The sequence below is a fragment of the Mytilus edulis genome, chromosome 10 (assembly GCF_963676685.1).
Source record: "Mytilus edulis chromosome 10, xbMytEdul2.2, whole genome shotgun sequence".
In the NCBI taxonomy this organism is placed as follows: Eukaryota; Metazoa; Mollusca; class Bivalvia; order Mytilida; family Mytilidae; genus Mytilus; species Mytilus edulis.
In genome coordinates, this window is record NC_092353.1 from 66,342,689 (window position 1) to 66,361,070 (window position 18,382).

Below are 18,382 nucleotides of genomic sequence, written 5' to 3' on the forward strand. Positions count from 1 at the left end.
CAGAAGCAAACAAAATCCTATAGCAAAATAACATAATATACAATTACAATAATGACAGTAAACAAACATAGAACAATACAATAAGGTCATAATAAGCACATAATTACAACTGTTATGCAATGATAATTTGTAATCTTAACTTCCATTCCGCAGTAGGAAATTTACACAATTTCTTAGTTAAATTCTTTGAGCTAGCCTGTAAAAGAAATACCAGCTTTCTAACAGTTGGCCATCAATAATAATAGTTTATTAAAAACTGTAGCCTCGGTGATCTAAAGGCCCGACATACTAAAACAAAATAGTACTCATTTCGTTATTGAAGTCATTTTACATGATCACATGTTTTGCTCAAACTGTGCTTCAAAGGATGTTGCTAACCAAATGAATTTGTTTTACTTTTTTTGTTCATCACATTATGGATATACAGTCAAAATACGGTGATTTTGTGCATTTGTCGGGACTAAATGATTTAGAAAAAAATTGGCTGTAATATACGATCCAAAATGTTCTTCAATCAAAAGTTACACATCATTATATTCCCTGGATTCAAAAATAATCTGGATCAGTAGTTATTATTATGAACTATGGAGACATAGTGGACAAAACCTGAAATTGCAACATAAAATATGCCTAATGAAGGATCATTACTTCGATATCAATGATGTGTAGTTGTTACGTATAAGACGTATGTATATCACAGCTATTTCTATTTCAAAAAAAGAACATTTTATTTTTGTGTAATGATTTTAAAATGTAGCTGGTTGCAGACACTGTGTTGTGTTCATAATTTCGATCAATTCTACTTGCCATGATCCCAAACAACAGTCCAACGTACTATAACATTTATTTCCCGTTAGACACTGGTCTAGCGAATCGTGAATCTAAGTAGGGAATATGCGTCTCTGTTAAGCGTAACACTATATAAACGTCCGTAGTAACGCAAAAACGATAACTACTGCTATTCACTAAGACGATCTTAAAAGCCAAAAGACTTTGGTGGGATTCAATCATATCTTTTTGTAACATTTTGTCAAGGTTGTCAATTACTAATACCTTTTTCTAGCAACTGTAATTTATGTAAACTATCTAAGATAAGATAAGAACCATCACAAACATTTGGTTACACCACAGCATTCTACATGTGCCTTTTATAAATCCGAAGCCTGTAGTTCAGTGATGTTTGTTTGTTGTAGCAGTCCGCCATAAATTATCTTTTTTTTGTTTTTGAATCAGGCCGTTAGTTATTCCTTTAAGATTGTTTTCCATTTTTATGCAGCAACATCGCAGCAGCGCTTACATATGGAGTATATCTCTTTTTTGTTACGATATTCTAAAGCTTGCATATACTATCATAATTCCGGTGATAGAAGAAAGATGTTAACCCAAGATTTGCAAGAGGTGAGTGAAATTATCCTTTCTTGGGTCTCGTGTAAGCAAAACCCGAATTCGGTAGGTCACATTCTAGGAAAAGAGAACGGGACAATTGCAACATGAACATCTTCAACTGAGTTCCATAACGGTCAACCATTTCATAAAGGAGTAAGTTAAATTTTCGAAGGGATTTGCTTTAAATTCACAACTTGTAACTCTTGGTTTACTAGCTTATTTTATCAACTTTCTCTGGGTTTTTTCACTTATACGTTTCGCTATCCTTTTGGAATCTTCCGCATCTCTTTTTTTTCCCATCAGAAGCATTTATAGCCTACTATGAAGTATGGATGTTACTCATTTTTGAATGCCAAACGGTGACCTGTCTTTGTTTGATAGCTGTCTTATTGGCAATCTGATAACCTCTTTTTATTTTCATGTAATTTTGTGATTTGCATGAGTCTTAAAATGAAAGCTACCTTACCGAAAGTTTCTTAGTCGGGACCTTTGGGCTGTCGTTGGTGATGACTACATTTTCTGATATAATTGTTTGACGTGTGCGTGTTAAACGAACATTTCTTATACGCGTGGGATGATTCAGGTTTATATTTATTTGCGTACAGTATTAGACAAATTTGTAGTGCACTTTAGAATCAAATGGCAACGTTACAGCAGCAAAAATGCACCTATTTTACATAAAAGTCGACGGATATCTTATAGGTTTTTCTACAGACAAAGAATTTTGAATGTTTATTATTTATCATTAAGCACTTCTTTCAATATAGCTAAATATTCTTTTCGATACACAAAACGATCACATTGTATATGAACATTTGAAGTCTGCAGTGAAAAAAGTAAAATTTACAGAAAAGTTGCATGCGACGTGTACTAAAACTCAACTTTTAGAGATGAGAAAATATATTTTGTCACTGACAACTATTTCTTAAAAAACACATAACAAACATGAACTACTGTGAATTGCAAAACAAACCATGTGAAGAATAAATCAAGATATTAGTTATTCTATGTTTACTGATGTGTAGTTAATCAATGTTGCAATATAGGAGCTCATCATTACAGAATCTTGGATCGTTAGGAGGTGGGTTGAAATCCATTGTCTATGATCAGACGATTCAGTATGCTTTCATAATAAAATAAGTGGAACTTAATTAGGAGTATTTACAAAATAAATACAAATAAATAGGGAAAATAGGTGCAAATTGAGAACTTTTATGTTATATGATGGAGCTCAAATATCTCAGTAGTATAGTTGTTGCTGTAAAAATGAATCAGGTACGATAAAAGAATTTGCACAAAATATAGAGACATATCTTTAAAAAGGTCAAAGCATTGATCTAACAATAGTATATATCGCAAATTGCACTTTAGCGAATTGAATTTATCATTTTTACCTAAATAATTTTGTTGAGTGTTTTTTTCGTTTTTGTTTATTCGTTGTATATTTTGGTTTTGTTTATAAGCCTTGGTAATATCATGGAGGTAATGTTTTTATTAATGCAAGAAGCCGTGTAACCGGAGAGAATAAAATACCATCGGTACGAAAACTTGTGAAAATTAACCTCGGAGTCGAGCACATCTACATGTGAACAGGGTTCCCAAATCATAACCTTAGATCTGATTGTCTAGTTATCACAGTAGATAAGCTTCAAGTTAAAAAAAAAAATGACAACTTACACCAAACAACCATCGTGAAATTACGCGTATTATGATAATGGCCAAGTCTCTTTGTATGATATGGTGTCCAAATCAAATTATGAACAAATGGTAATATAGGTTCTTTTACACTAAACTGAAAGATTAGCAGGGCATCTTAGCTTCATCCATGTTTTTGAGTTTGGTGTTCAAATGTTATCTAAATGGTGACTTTATGTTATTCCAGAAACACACGTGCGCATGGAAATCAGTACCTCACTTTCGTGATGATTCTTAAGTGTGAATAATCTGTTTTTCTACTTAAAATTCTGAGACAGTTTAAGAGTACCAACATAGTTATGTCAATAGGTTATTATATTTATTCCAGACATTTCAGGGGCGGATCCAGCCATTTCAAAAAGGGTGGGTTCCTAACCCAGGACAAAGGGGGGCGGGGGGGGGGGGTTCCAATCACATGTTCCCATTCAAATACATTGATCGTCCAAAAAAAAGGGGGTTCCAACCCCCGGAACCCCCCTCTGGATCCGCGCCTGCATTTACTACAAAAACTGTCTGGTTTGGCATTTACTCTTTGAGGTGTTAATTTATACAACAGATGCTACATGAATTCACGACGAACCTATGTGCTGGAAATGTGTCGAAATTGTTAAAGAATGATGGTAGATGACGACGACGGACCTACGTGTTTGTTGAAAATGTGTGGATCTTGATCAAAAGGTATATTTGTGTATTCAGATGCAATGTAACAATCTGTTTCTTTTCAAACAATTACAATATTGTCATATAATAAAGCTTATAAGTTAACACAAATATTTGAAACATAGATATATGGTCTACATTATGTAATGAATTACAGTTATTAGTTCTGGTGTGCTTGTTCTCCATCTGTATTACTTTCTTCCATGTGGTTCGTTGAAGTCAATATCAGGTCCTATTGATACTAATCCGTATGGGTTGATAGATGTATGACTTTGCTGGGAAAAAAACAAGACGAACAATGGCTTAGTTATACTTCATTTACTGTTCAGAATGTTGGCGACGTTGGCGAACAGGGGTACTGGTTAGAATGTTGGCTTTCCTCAATCAATTACAAAATTAGGAATGAATTAATGACTTTCATTCAATATGTCTTATATATTATAAGTTATGAATATGACATTTAAACTCAATCCCATGCTTTCCTTTGTAATATTGAACCTTGTAGTACGATTTCAGAGAGATCCATACACTTAAACACAAGTTATTGTTGACGTTATCTTTTAAGCTTTCCTCAATCAATTACAAAATTAGGAATGAATTAATGACTTTCATTCAATATGTCTTATATATTATAAGTTATGAATATGACATTTATCGAAAATTGTTCCATTGAGATTAGATCGTAGAGATCTCCGGCGATAGAAGTATATGGAATTTGGACTATAGGAGTTGAAGTTCTTTTAAAATGTACACTGAAATTTTGGAGTCTGCTCTTTGGTCGGGTTGTTGTCTCTTTGCCATATTCCCCATTTCCATACTCAATTTTAATGAAGTTTTGGAATGGCCATTGGATTTTTGGAATATGCACTGAAGTTCTGGAAAAGATACTGATGTTTTGTTATAGGCACTGAAGATCTCGAAAAGATACTAATGTTTTGTTATTAAAAGTTTCTTATCACTGAAGTTCTGGAATAGGCACTGAAGGTCTGGAATAGATACTGAAGTTTTGAAATAAGCAATGAAGCAATGAAATAGAGATTTTTTATAAAACATTGAAGTTTTTGGATAGGCCATGAAGTTTTTTAATAGTAATGAAGTTTATTTTAGTACTTTGATTAACTATTAACAGCAGTGGGGAGACATGGCACGTCTTTTTAATCGTCAATTTCATTTTCCGTTTATCTATAAAACTATGACTTTAGCAACAAAATATACTGAAAACAATAGCATATGGATAATAATGCAACAAACTTACGTTTTTAATTTTTATCAATATTGCTTCGGTATTTCCCTTAAGGCTTTGATTGCATGAAATGCAATCCTTACCTAATAAAAATTAACCTGATACAACAATTTGTTGTATTAATTTTCTGTGTTGCCCTTTTAGAAGAAGATGAAAGATATCTTTTATTATGAGGTATTTTCATTTTTGTGTACAACATGCAATTTTGTATACATGGACAATCTTAATTGTTTCATTTTTATTTCTGTACAGTTTGGTTTACTGGTTATCAAAAAAAGAAAAATATTATAACAAAAATGACAAAGTCCAAGGAAATTTGCAAATTGGAAAGTTTCTTATCAAATGGCAAAAAGTTCAAACACATTAAACGAATGAAAAAAAAAACGTCATATTCCTGACTTGGTACAGACATTTCCTAATGTAGAAAATGGTGGATTAAACCTTGTTTTATAGCTAGCTAAACCTTTCACTTGTATGACAGTCACATAGAATAAACTGTTTGAAACATTGTATTTTTTTGTTTCTCTATAATAATTGTAACTAATTTACTATACAAATTTGTAACTCTCCATACCTTTTCATCCTATTTGTATCTTTGTTCTATTATTTCTGAACAATGTCAGCATTGTATGTTTTGTACAATTTCATCAAATATTGTATTTGCTTTTGTACTAAGTCAAACATGGTATTCTTTTCTTAACTACTTTGTACATTAATATTACATTCAATTTTGTCACACATTGTCTATGTTTGTTTACTTTTATCCCAGATTAAAATTATTTTATCACACATTGTATTTTTGTTTGGTCAAACATACTGGAAATAATTTTGTCACACATTGTATGCTCATACCAGAGACATATATATATATGTCTCAGGTTCATTATTACCTATAACTATTAGAGTTAAGATTTTTAAAAGAGGAGTGTAAATTTGCCTTTACACTCACTGTGGGGATTTTTTAGAACTTTTTTTTGAGTGGTTTTTGTTTCTGTACCATTTTTTCACGTTGTATCGTTATTGCACATACAATTTTGCCACATAAGATATTTCATCTGTACTTTATTGGTACATGTACTTAAGGTTTTAATTTTGTATTGTCTTGTCACATGGGGTATTACTTTCTATACGTTTTTCATAATCATGGCATTTTTGTACCATTTCATTGCAGATGGTATGTAGTTCTGTACAATTCTGTTACACATGGACTTTCTTTTAACACCATTTGTGTTTGCAAATGGTATTTTCATGGATATTTGAATACATGGTTTGTACTTGTTTGGCTTTAAAATTATTTTGATATGAGCATCACTGATGAGTCTTATGTAGACGAAACGCGCATCTGGCATTCTAAATTATAATCCTGGTACCTTTGATAACTATTTACATACAGTAATTCTGCAACCAAGCTTATAAAGTGTTTTTTGTTGAACATTAAGATCACCTGTACTCATGAAAATTGGTATTCAACAAATAATACTGAATCATATATATTACCAAAAAAATAATGATAATGTTTCATCCATATCAAATCCTTTCATTTTCAGTTGTTTAGGTAAGATTCATAGACGATGAGTCAATTAAAATTCAATAAATAAATTCTTACAATTTTATTATTCTGAAATTTCATCAAATCTTATATTACATTCAATAAATAATCGCAAAATAATATTTTTAAATTACATTAGTAACAAAAGTTAAATACCTTGTCATATATTGATTTTTTTTAATTTTTTTAAAATAATTCATACATAAATCACAACTGTATAAAGTGAAATACAATATTTTCCACTCAAAGTGTCAAAGTGTATAAATTTTTGAGGCTTGCTGAACATTTAAATCAATGAAAATGGATACATGATGAAAAGAAATAGAAATAATTGCAAATGGAACAATAATAAAGTAAAAAGAATTGAAACTACATGTGAACCTTTTAAAAATAGTACAAGTAAATGGCACCAACATAGATTATTTTTAATATTTTGCTATCAAATGATGATATGTATGCTCAATTGATAAAACAATTTACAATCTTGATGAATCTTTGGGCATAGGATGAGTGCAGACATATTTTCATGAGTCCAGGAGTCATAAACTAACCTAAATGAAAACAACAAGTCTGTTTTGCTATAAAATGTATGCTCAATTGATAAAACAATTTACAATCTTGATGAATCTTTGGGCATAGAATGAGTGCAGACATATTTTCAGGAATCCAGGAGTCATAAAAAGCCTTAATGAAAACACTAACTCTATATATAGTTGCTGTGGCCATACCAGTTCATCATTACCATAATTTGACTTATTTTCAGGATTATTTTTAATTTTAAAAATAAGAAGATGTGGTATGATTGCCAATGATACAACTCTCCACCAGAATCAAAATGACAAAGATATTGACCTATAAGTTTCAGAGAATGTTCTAAAAAATTGACTGATACTGACAACAAAAATGATTGACACATGTGAAGCAAGTAATTCACATTAGATTTCAGTGCAAGGTGAGTTAAAGTTGATGAAATAGAAGACAAAATATTTATATTTCATTAACTTGTATAGATCTAGGATTTGTAAAATTTGTAAGAATTATTGTTAAAAAAATGTAACCAAAATCATGATCATAAAGAAACAATTTATATATTTATAACTGCGACAATATGGAAATATATCAATTATTTTAAGAAATATGGGTGAGAAACAATGTTTATAGGAGCAGCCTGTTGATTGGCAGGAATGTAGTCTACAAATAACACAAATCATAAATATTACTTGTGGTTAAATTTAATTCTGACTAGTCCAGTTGTACTAAAGTATTAAAGTTAAGGACAATAATAAGTATTGGCAATTATGTCATGTGACCTATTCTGTAAATAAGTTTTAAATTCCATTGAGATTCTAGTTAAATACTAAATACAATGTAGTAAAAATAAATTAGCAAATGACAAAACTAAATAATCTTAACATCAACTTGGCAAATCCAGAAATCTTAGTCTATTCATAAACTCAAGTAAGTACATTTGTAAGCGGATGTCTTGTCTATTGTTCGTAACAAAGAAGCCAGGTACCCCAGCCCTCTCTAGCATTACTTGTTGGTCCATTACTTTTTGGTCCAGGTCCATAATAATTTTCATGTCTCTTTTCTTGACTTCATCCTCCAATCTTTTTTCCATGGTCTACAATAGTGTAGAAATGTTACTTGTTTACATGGTCTGCAATAGTGTAGAAATGTTACTTGTTTACATGGTCTACAATAGTGTAGAAATGTTACTTGTTTACATGGTCTACAATAGTGTAGAAATGTTACTTGTTTACATGGTCTGCAATAGTGTAGAAATGTTACTTGTTTACATGGTCTGCAATAGTGTAGAAATGTTACTTGTTTACATGGTCTACAATAGTGTAGAAATGTTACTTGTTTACATGGTCTACAATAGTGTAGAAATGTTACTTGTTTACATGGTCTGCAATAGTGTAGAAATGTTACTTGTTTACATGGTCTGCAATAGTGTAGAAATGTTACTTGTTTACATGGTCTGCAATAGTGTAGAAATGTTACTTGTTTACATGGTCTGCAATAGTGTAGAAATGTTACTTGTTTACATGGTCTGCAATAGTGTAGAAATGTTACTTGTTTACATGGTCTGCAATAGTGTAGAAATGTTACTTGTTTACTTGTTTACATGGTCTACAATAGTGTAGAAATGTTACTTGTTTACATGGTCTGCAATAGTGTAGAAATGTTACTTGTTTACATGGTCTACAATAGTGTAGAAATGTTACTTGTTTACATGGTCTACAATAGTGTAGAAATGTTACTTGTTTACATGGTCTGCAATAGTGTAGAAATGTTACTTGTTTACATGGTCTGCAATAGTGTAGAAATGTTACTTGTTTACATGGTCTGCAATAGTGTAGAAATGTTACTTGTTTACATGGTCTGCAATAGTGTAGAAATGTTACTTGTTTACATGGTCTGCAATAGTGTAGAAATGTTACTTGTTTACATGGTCTGCAATAGTGTAGAAATGTTACTTGTTTACTTGTTTACATGGTCTACAATAGTGTAGAAATGTTACTTGTTTACATGGTCTACAATAGTGTAGAAATGTTACTTGTTTACATGGTCTGCAATAGTGTAGAAATGTTACTTGTTTACATGGTCTGCAATAGTGTAGAAATGTTACTTGTTTACATGGTCTGCAATAGTGTAGAAATGTTACTTGTTTACATGGTCTACAATAGTGTAGAAATGTTACTTGTTTACATGGTCTGCAATAGTGTAGAAATGTTACTTGTTTACATGGTCTGCAATAGTGTAGAAATGTTACTTGTTTACATGGTCTACAATAGTGTAGAAATGTTACTTGTTTACATGGTCTGCAATAGTGTAGAAATGTTACTTGTTTACATGGTCTGCAATAGTGTAGAAATGTTACTTGTTTACATTTAACAAAGAATCAATGTTGTTTGTTGTCTGTTAATGTGGTTCATAAGTGTTTCTCGTTTCTTGTTTTTATATACCGGTAGATTAGACCGTTAGTTTTCTGTTTGAATGGTTTTACACTTGTAATTTTTTGGGCCATTTATAGCTTGATGCTTGATATGAGACAAGGCTCTGTGTTGAAGGCCGTACCTTGACCTATGATGTTTACTTTTATAAATTGTAACTTGGATGGAGAGTTGTCTCATTGGCATGCATACCACATCTTCCTATCTATATCTAATCAGTGCCCTTGGAATTTATCTAAACTGACCATTCATTCATGACACTCCTACATCTCAAATCCTATTAAAGTATCCTGTAAAATATTGTGTGATAGTGATGGTGGCAGAGAATCAAACAGCTGCCCATGTAAACTATCTGATACATATAAGTTATATGGTCTGCTACTGACCCTCTATAGACCAATAAACGGTTAGTAGAATCTAAAGAGTCTAACATTAAGTACTGTAAATTCAGAAATTATTGTGTGAATTTATCATTGGGATTTTGTGATTTTAGACTAAAATGTGATTTAATTTATTGCGATATTAAGAACTAGAGGATCTTAAGAGTCTGTGTCGCTCACCTTGGTCTATGTGCATACATGTATTAAACAAAGGACACAGATGGATTCATGACAAAGTTGTGTTTTGATGATGGTGATGTGTTTGTAGATCTTACTTTAATGAACATTCTTGCTACTTACAATTTTCTCTATCTATAATAAACTTGGCCCTTTAGTTACAGAGGAAAATATTTTGTAAAAATTTACCAAAATTTACCAAATTAATGAAAATTGCTAAACATTGACTATAAAAGACAATAACTCCTTAAGGGGTTAACTGACAATTTTGGTCATGTGTGACTTATTTGTAGATCTTACATTGCTGAACATTATTGCTGTTTACAGTTTATCTCTATCTATAACAGTATTCAAGATAATAACCAAGAACTGCAAAATTTCCTTAAAATTACAAATTCAGGGCCAGGTGAGCTAAAAATCAATTTTAATTCATATAAAAAAAATGAAAATGCAAGTTTAAATTATTGAGATTATAACCCTGTCGCATTTTTCCCAATAATAAAAACCTCACAATCATTTCTGAATTTACAGTATAACATATTTTCTAACTTTACCTCCTGTCTATTTATTTAGGAAGTATTGCTCATTGCAAACATTATGTCTCTGACTATGTGCTGACCATGCAGTACAGATAATGAAGAACTCAAAAGACTGCATTTTTCTCAAAATTAATAATGAATGATAGTTTTACAGTATATTTGTATACCTCTTTTTCTCTTTCAATCTGGACCTCTATTATAGGAAGATTGTGGGGTTTGGTTTGGCAAGCTTGAAGAAGTTCTTTGTGGCGTTTCTGTAATTCATGTCTTTGTGCTATATAATGTAAAATAAATAAATTTTGTCAATCAGCTGTTTAGGATTGCTGCAACTATCAAATGATAATATATTTGAGATCATTGTATCATATAGCTGTATTTTAAAGAAAATGGGAACATAGTTTTCTCGTTTGAATTGTTTCACATTTGTCATTTCAGGGCCTTTTAAAGCGGACTATGCAGTATGGGCTTTGCTCATTGTTAAAGGCCGTACTCATTGGCAACTATATCACATCTTCTTTTTTATATTTGGGGAGGCTCACAAAAATGTTTAATCCCTCCATGATGTCCCAGGAACCTGTAATCCACCATGTGTTGGTTGCTGCATGTTATAATTGTTTTTTGTTTTATCATTGTAAGCATAACTCAGACCCTGTATTTTATCTCTTAAATACTTTAGTTCCATGATTGTATGTTTTACTGTGTCTTTTAATTTTTTACACAAATAGTCGGGTGACAAAATCAATAAGACATTGTGATCATTACCACAGCTGCACATACAGCTTAACTTGTATCTTAAAGTTTTACTAAAACTGCATGCATAATAGATATACAATAATGCCACGTTAAGGTAACATACTCTTCTGTCTGATTTCCAACAACTTGTTTCTAGTTTAACAGTTCTATCATGATCACTTCTGATTGACTGGTTTAAATTGTTGATGCCATTATTTATAAGAACATTTACATTAGGTTTATGAAAAATTCTGGTTAACCTATTACACTTACCTTGCTAAAACTCATAGTAAAAATTTACACATACATGTGTAAATTTTTAATATGAGTTTTAGCATGTATCATGACAATTTCTGGTTTATTGTTATAGCTGATTGCATTGAGTGTGTAGGCAAAGGTTATATCTTTAGTTAGCTTGCTTGGTAGCTGAACCTTGAAGTCATTATTAGGTTAGGTAAACTACCCTTCTTCAAGAGAAGAATAGTCTGACATATAACCAATCTATCTGTCTGTAGGACTAGATTACTTTGAATGACTTCACGGTTCGGCTAGCAAGCAATCATCTGTAAACTTACCTTTGTGATCATTTATCAGTTTCATTCTCTGAGAAGACAAATGTTTCTCCTCTAAATGTTGTACTTCTTGTAGACTACGTACAATTTCAAAGACAGTACCATCAAGTAAAGCATTAGCTAAACTTGATAGCAAATCATATGGAAGTCTCTGCTGAAATTTTCTATAAAAGATAAAGAAAAATTAGACACAGACATATTTTGAAGTATGCTTTCAAATGTATTTATTTATGACATATTTAACATTTATAAGTGTTTGTAAATTAGCCAAAGCTTGGGCTTGATATCCTAATTTCAAAATAATCATAAGGCCAAATAAAACAGTGAGTATGTGGGGTTCCAGTTATATAAAAAAAAAAGTTAAGATAGGTAGGTATGCAGGGAATTATTTTTATTTCATGGTTTTTTTTTAACATTGTGTCTATGGGAGCAACATTGGGACTTGAACAGTGCTTAATGTTAAATGACAAAAAAACTTTAGGGTAGGCTATTATTAGGACTTTAAAAGTAGGGTAGGTAGGTTAACTGGAACCACACATATTTTTATTTGGCATAATTCACCTAAATCTTCCTCTTTAAATTCAGAGGTACATTTGTTTGCAGGATGTAGTCTTTAAAAATGTGGTATCTTAACAGCAACATGAATATCGTATTGTTTCATGTTTAAAAACTCCAGATATTTTCCCAGCTTCTTCTCATCTAAGCCAAAGGACAATCATTCTTTGATGCAATACTATATATAGCCGAGACACTTCCTCTTGTTTTCAAAACAAATTCAATCTATTATTAATATTACTGTAAATACACAAATTAATGTGTGCATTTATTATTGCGATTTTGTCAGTGATGACTTGAATGCGATTTTAATTTTTACGATTTTAAGAAAAACCCTGTTTAATTCATATAAAATATTTTAAAATGCGAGGTTAAATCATTGCGTTTACAACTTTGTCGCTTTTTTTGCAATAATAAAAACCTCGCAATAACTTCTGAATTTACAGTATCTAAAAGTTATTTTTACCCTGGCAGATCTCGTGACAATGATTGTAATTCACTTTGTAAAAAATAATGCTGTTTTTGTTGTAACTCTCTTCTTGCTCTTTCATTTTCTGCCATACTATCTTTCTAGCTAGTTTCACGATTTGAAAAATCTGCATGTGAATCTACATGTAACATCTACAACATAAGAGTGAACAATCATATCATGACATTAATATATGTGTGTAAAACAAAAGAAAAAAGATACTTTGTAGTTTGATTATAATGTATTTCATCAACATTGTAAAATTTGTTGAAAACCTATTTGCTTTCCTTTCTCTTTCAGTCATGTCAGTTTTCTAAAGTCATCTTCTTTGTTATTTGATCATGTTAATAAATGTATTTTGACTAGGTTATGAACTTCTGTTAATATTTCAATTATGTGGTTGTTTATCTCATATTTTGTCTCAATGAAACTGTTATTTATTTCATACATTGTGTCATATACATGTACATTAAATTATCTAAAAAGTTGTGTATAACACGCTTAATTTATATCTGCTGTGGAAATCATTCATAGCAGGCCTTCAAAGTAGGTCATTTGTGAATTATTTAGTCTTCTCGTGTAGTGAAATGACAATTTTGGCTTATCGGTTGAGGTTAACGGACAGGATGTTGTATACTTCAAATTCAATTATATCTTACTTAACATCTTATTCAAACCTGGTATATCATATATCAACCGACAAATGTAGGACAGAAAGTCACAGGACAAAGTCACAAATGTTCTGTTGACAATTGTTTGAATATATTATAAGAGAAATATCTTGAAATATTTACTTTTTAATACATATATTCATGTTAAAGTTTAGGGAATGTGTCATTATACTTGAAAAATGAAGATTTGTTTAATTTTAATCCTGCAAAAGAAAGATTTCTTGGCACCAGGAAGCAATTTAAGTGCCATGCCACTTTGACATTTAGTTTTTTTTAACAATTATTTGATCATCTTTGATACTTTTTAGATAAATTTTGCTTACAAAGTTGGTTTATATACAATAGTTCAAGAAAAATACAAATATATGTTTGTAGAAATAAGTGTTTTTTATTCAAAGAAAATAATCAGAAAAAATGAATTGCGACTTCTTGTCCTGTGACTTTTTGTCGGTGACTTTTTGTCCTGTGACTTTCTGTCCTACATTCGTCGGTTGATATATGATATACCAGGTTTGAATAAGATGTTAAGTAAGATATAATTGAATTTGAAGTATACAACCTGATTAATTTCTCAAAATAGAGAGTTGAGTACCTTGTTTAATTTTAAGGTATATATACAGTATAAAATGTATTCTAATTTAAGTTCCACAAGGTAAAAACCACATGATGCATGAATTAAGGAGGTCTCATTGGGGGTTCTTTCTTTTGTTCTTTTCGAGTCTCAGCCATAAAAGAAAGAAACTATATCATGTATATTCAACATGCATCATAGGAGTTTGAAATCCTAGCAATAACAGGGTAAGAATATGCCAAACTAGACAAAGTAGAGCTTCAAGTTGAGTTTGGCATATATGAGAGATGCGCTACTTACTGGGATAGTCCAAATAATTATGACGTCTTGAAAGGCTATTATAATTTTTTTCTTTGACGCCGGTCGAAGTAAGGCGTCATAGAAAAAAATTATAATAGCCTTTCAAGACGTCATAATTATTTGGACTACTTACTGGGATAGTCGAGTTTTGCATATCAATATTTTTACCCTGCTAGTGGTATTGCTAGGAATTCAAACTCCTGTGCATTCATGTGTATTTTCCAGTTGCCGGTCAAGTACATGAATAGATCGGTTAGAGAGCAAGGTTTTAATTCTAATAAGATTTGAAAGCTTAATTCGAGAGCACCCAAAAAGAGGGGGGTTGTTCTACAGGGAATATTTTCTTCTTATGAACTCTTTTTTGAAAGGTTTATTTATCTGTCCCTTTTATGTATGGTTAAATTCCTTTCAATGACCTACACATGACAAAGGAATACTATTGATAAAAAGACCACAATTAAAAATATGAAATAGATTACATTTTTTGTTGATGCACATGTTATCTCCCCTTTAACACATACCCGTTATGGAAATGAATAAAATCCGGAAAACGGTAATTGTTGAAAAACTAACGCAAACCCAAATTTTCATACAATTTTACATTTAACCTAGGACATATTTATGTAAATATTGCCCCGAGGTCATATGATATAGGACTAATATTTTTCCAAATACCTGAATATTACCATGTTAACTTTTTAGAACTTATCTGATCTTTCTCTGTGTCAATATATAAAATACGCATATCTGAGAGGGTGAAAGTGCATGATCATTCAAACGGTTACCAACAAAAGAAAACATTGTCCGAAGCCTTAGGTTGACAATTTTTTTCGAAGGGTATCGTTCTGCTCTCATTTACCCTCTGAACAAAGTAAGATATATATTTTCAAGTTTTTACTTTGACCACTGATTTTGACAGTCTATGTTTTTCTATATATTTCTGCATATTTCGGGACGAAAACAGTGGAGGAACAATGATGAAAATAAGGTCAAAATTTTGTCGAAAGTCAGTTTTCCATTTCTTCCATCCAAAGAGAAGCTAGGCAACAACAAAAGGGGACACAGGGACTTTCTTTACTAGTATGGAAAGTCCTGGAGGACATTTCCATTTTATTATTCTACCTGAAAAAAATAAGTACACGATTATTGTGCTAATTGTATCTGAAAATGTAATTAAATTCTTTTACAATTAGACGATATACTGTAACTTGATATGACAAAGCTTCTTTCTCCCAAGTTATTACAGCAAACATAATTCTAGACAACATAATTTGTTTGATAATTTTAGTATATCTTTCCCGAAGACTTGGATCTTATTAATGAATCTGATAGAACATATAAGCCACTAAAAGACATGTTGGCATATAAATCGTGAACAGACTGTTAAAACAACATTTTTTTTTGTTGCTTAAATCAATTCGTTAACTTATGCAACGGGAAATTATGGAGAACATATGTCTTGCACATTTGGCACTGGTCAGATTAAATTGTGTCATTTTTGCAGGAAGCCTTTAAGTTTAACAGTTTTAAATCAAAGCATACTAATAGTACATCTGCTTACTCGTTTGCAGTCTTCACTAAGGGGTGGATCTGTCATACATATACAAACTAAACCTTTTTATTAAGATTTTCAATAAATGTATTATGTATAACAATGTATGTAAAAATACAGGTTATTCGTTCATTACCTAGTGATAAGCACGAAAACACTTTGTAACCGAAACGGTAATTGATTCTCACTTCTCAAAGAAATTGCAATTGACCACTTTTAACTTCCTACTCTCGCGTGGAAGGAGAAGTCACTTTCCCTCTCCAAAATCCTAGATTAGGCCCTGCTAGTTAACATTTCCACCAGTATCAATTTGAAAAAAACCACTATACGTGTCGAAAATCAACTAAATTAATCATTTTGAACCAAAGGAGAGTATTTATATGATATTAGGCGATTTTCTTAGTTCTCTGAATTCGGATTTTTTTTAATTATAAATTCGTCAAAAAACATGCATGATGTTCACAGGACACTATCAGACTTACTTACTTTCAATTAAATCTTTATATCAATGTTTGCTCTAACATGCTAGTTCACAGGGTCTGCAGTTCATCCTACCTATTCTGGTCATAAGCCGACCAGTCTTTGAGGTTAATTTCTTTTAACAACGAGCTTAGCATAGAAGACTCAATTAGCATATACCAGTTTTAAAGGCTGGGAATGCTGGCCTTTAAACACCGTTAATCTCAATGCTCTTCAACTTCGTACTTTATTTGGCATTTTTAACTTTTTTGGATTCGAGCGTCACTGATGAGTCTTTTGCAGACGAAACGCGCGTCTGGCGTATATATCAAATTTAGTCCTGGTATCTTTGATGAGTTTATTCACAGAGATTGTAACACAATGTTGACTGCTGTACACATATTTTTGACATTTCACCTATTGTCTGATTGTTCTGTTCACACATCGTTGTAAATATAATGGAATTTGATGCGACTGTCATACAAGTGAGAGGCTTATATAGCTATAAATCAGATTCCATCCACCGTATTCTACATAAAAAAAAATCCTATACCAAGTCAATATTATGACAGTTGTTATACATTCTTTGATGTATTTGAGGTTTTGATATTGCCATTTGATAATTAGGGACTTTCCTTTTTGAATTTCCCACGGTTTTCAGTATTTTGTGATTTTACTTTTCAAAGAGGAGGACACACCACTACATGACCACAGAGGCTGTTTAAAGAGGCTTGAGTATACCTTGATGTATGTCAATGGAATGTCTTAATGACCCAATTTGTATTCTCCTTGTTATAAATAGATAAACTGAGACCCAATTTCACCATTAAAAGTTGACCATGAGATAACTGTAAAACAAAACACCAACATTTCAAGACTGATATATAACCCATATGATGAGAACGAATATCTACTTGACAGCATGCTCAAAGAAGAATTAAGACAAAGAAAGTTATTAATAATACTGAGCATACATTCAAAAAGACTGGAAGGCAAAAATTGATTTCTCAGAATGAAGAAACATTCATAAAAGTCGAAAACACTGCACATATCTATATATAACATGATGCTGTTTAACTGATGAAAAGGTACAGCCCTATCTAGTAACTGAGCAGTGCTACAGTGTTTATATGAAAGCAGCACATAATCAGTAACAAGAATGGCTGTCAACTTGTTAATTTTAAGACAGCAGTAACTTCAGAATAAAAAAAATAAAAACTAAACAAGAGAAAAAAGAAAACTGCCCTTTCATAAGACCAATACACCAAGCCCTTACAAAAGAAATTAACATTCTGACTCACTGTACCATGAAAATGAGGTCAAGGTCAGATGACATCTGCTAGATGGACATGTACACCTTACAATTATTGCTTACACTAAAATTAGTAGAGCTATTGCTTATATTATCTCAGATGCGTATGTACTTGAACATGAAAACTTAACCTTGTCTACTGATCCATAAAAGGATGTTGAGGTGAAGTGTAAACTGTCTGACAGGCATAAAGATCTTTGATCATACCAAATGTAGTTATCCTTTTACTAATAACAAGAGAGAAGTTAACATTACAAACAAACAAAAATATATTCAGTAGTCACTAAACCAAGGACAATGAACATGACAGGTAGAAACTTCATAACATAAGGCATCTGTATACAAAGTATAAAGCATCAATAAGCTCTATTAAAATTAACTTCCTTGTGAAAAGATTAAGGTTCTGGAGTGTCAACCCCTTAACGCAGTACCAACTAAGTAGCTTCTTTAGATTCAATACTACTGGGTATGATGGCCAGTATATTACTGTGGCTTAACAGCATGATGTAAATATGGATTGATATTTAATGTCAGATGTCAAGTATAATATGCATTTTTGGACAAGAAACTGAAAATATTATATAAATCCTACTTTCTACT

The 18,382-nt window shown here is 31.5% G+C and overlaps 1 protein-coding gene across 1 annotated transcript; it reads right to left on the minus strand.

Moving 5' to 3' along the window:
* Positions 1 to 6,580: 6,580 nt before the first annotated feature.
* LOC139491699 (protein DGCR6-like) lies at positions 6,581 to 14,987 on the minus strand. The gene is made up of 5 exons (XM_071279512.1): positions 14,939 to 14,987; positions 12,915 to 13,069; positions 11,897 to 12,057; positions 10,757 to 10,863; positions 6,581 to 8,157 (listed from the first exon to the last, which is right to left on the minus strand). The coding sequence occupies exons 2-5, from the start codon at positions 13,007 to 13,009 to the stop codon at positions 7,948 to 7,950; spliced, it is 573 nt and encodes a 190-aa protein (XP_071135613.1). The 5' UTR covers positions 13,010 to 13,069; positions 14,939 to 14,987; the 3' UTR covers positions 6,581 to 7,947.
* Between the last annotated feature and the right edge of the window lie 3,395 nt (positions 14,988 to 18,382).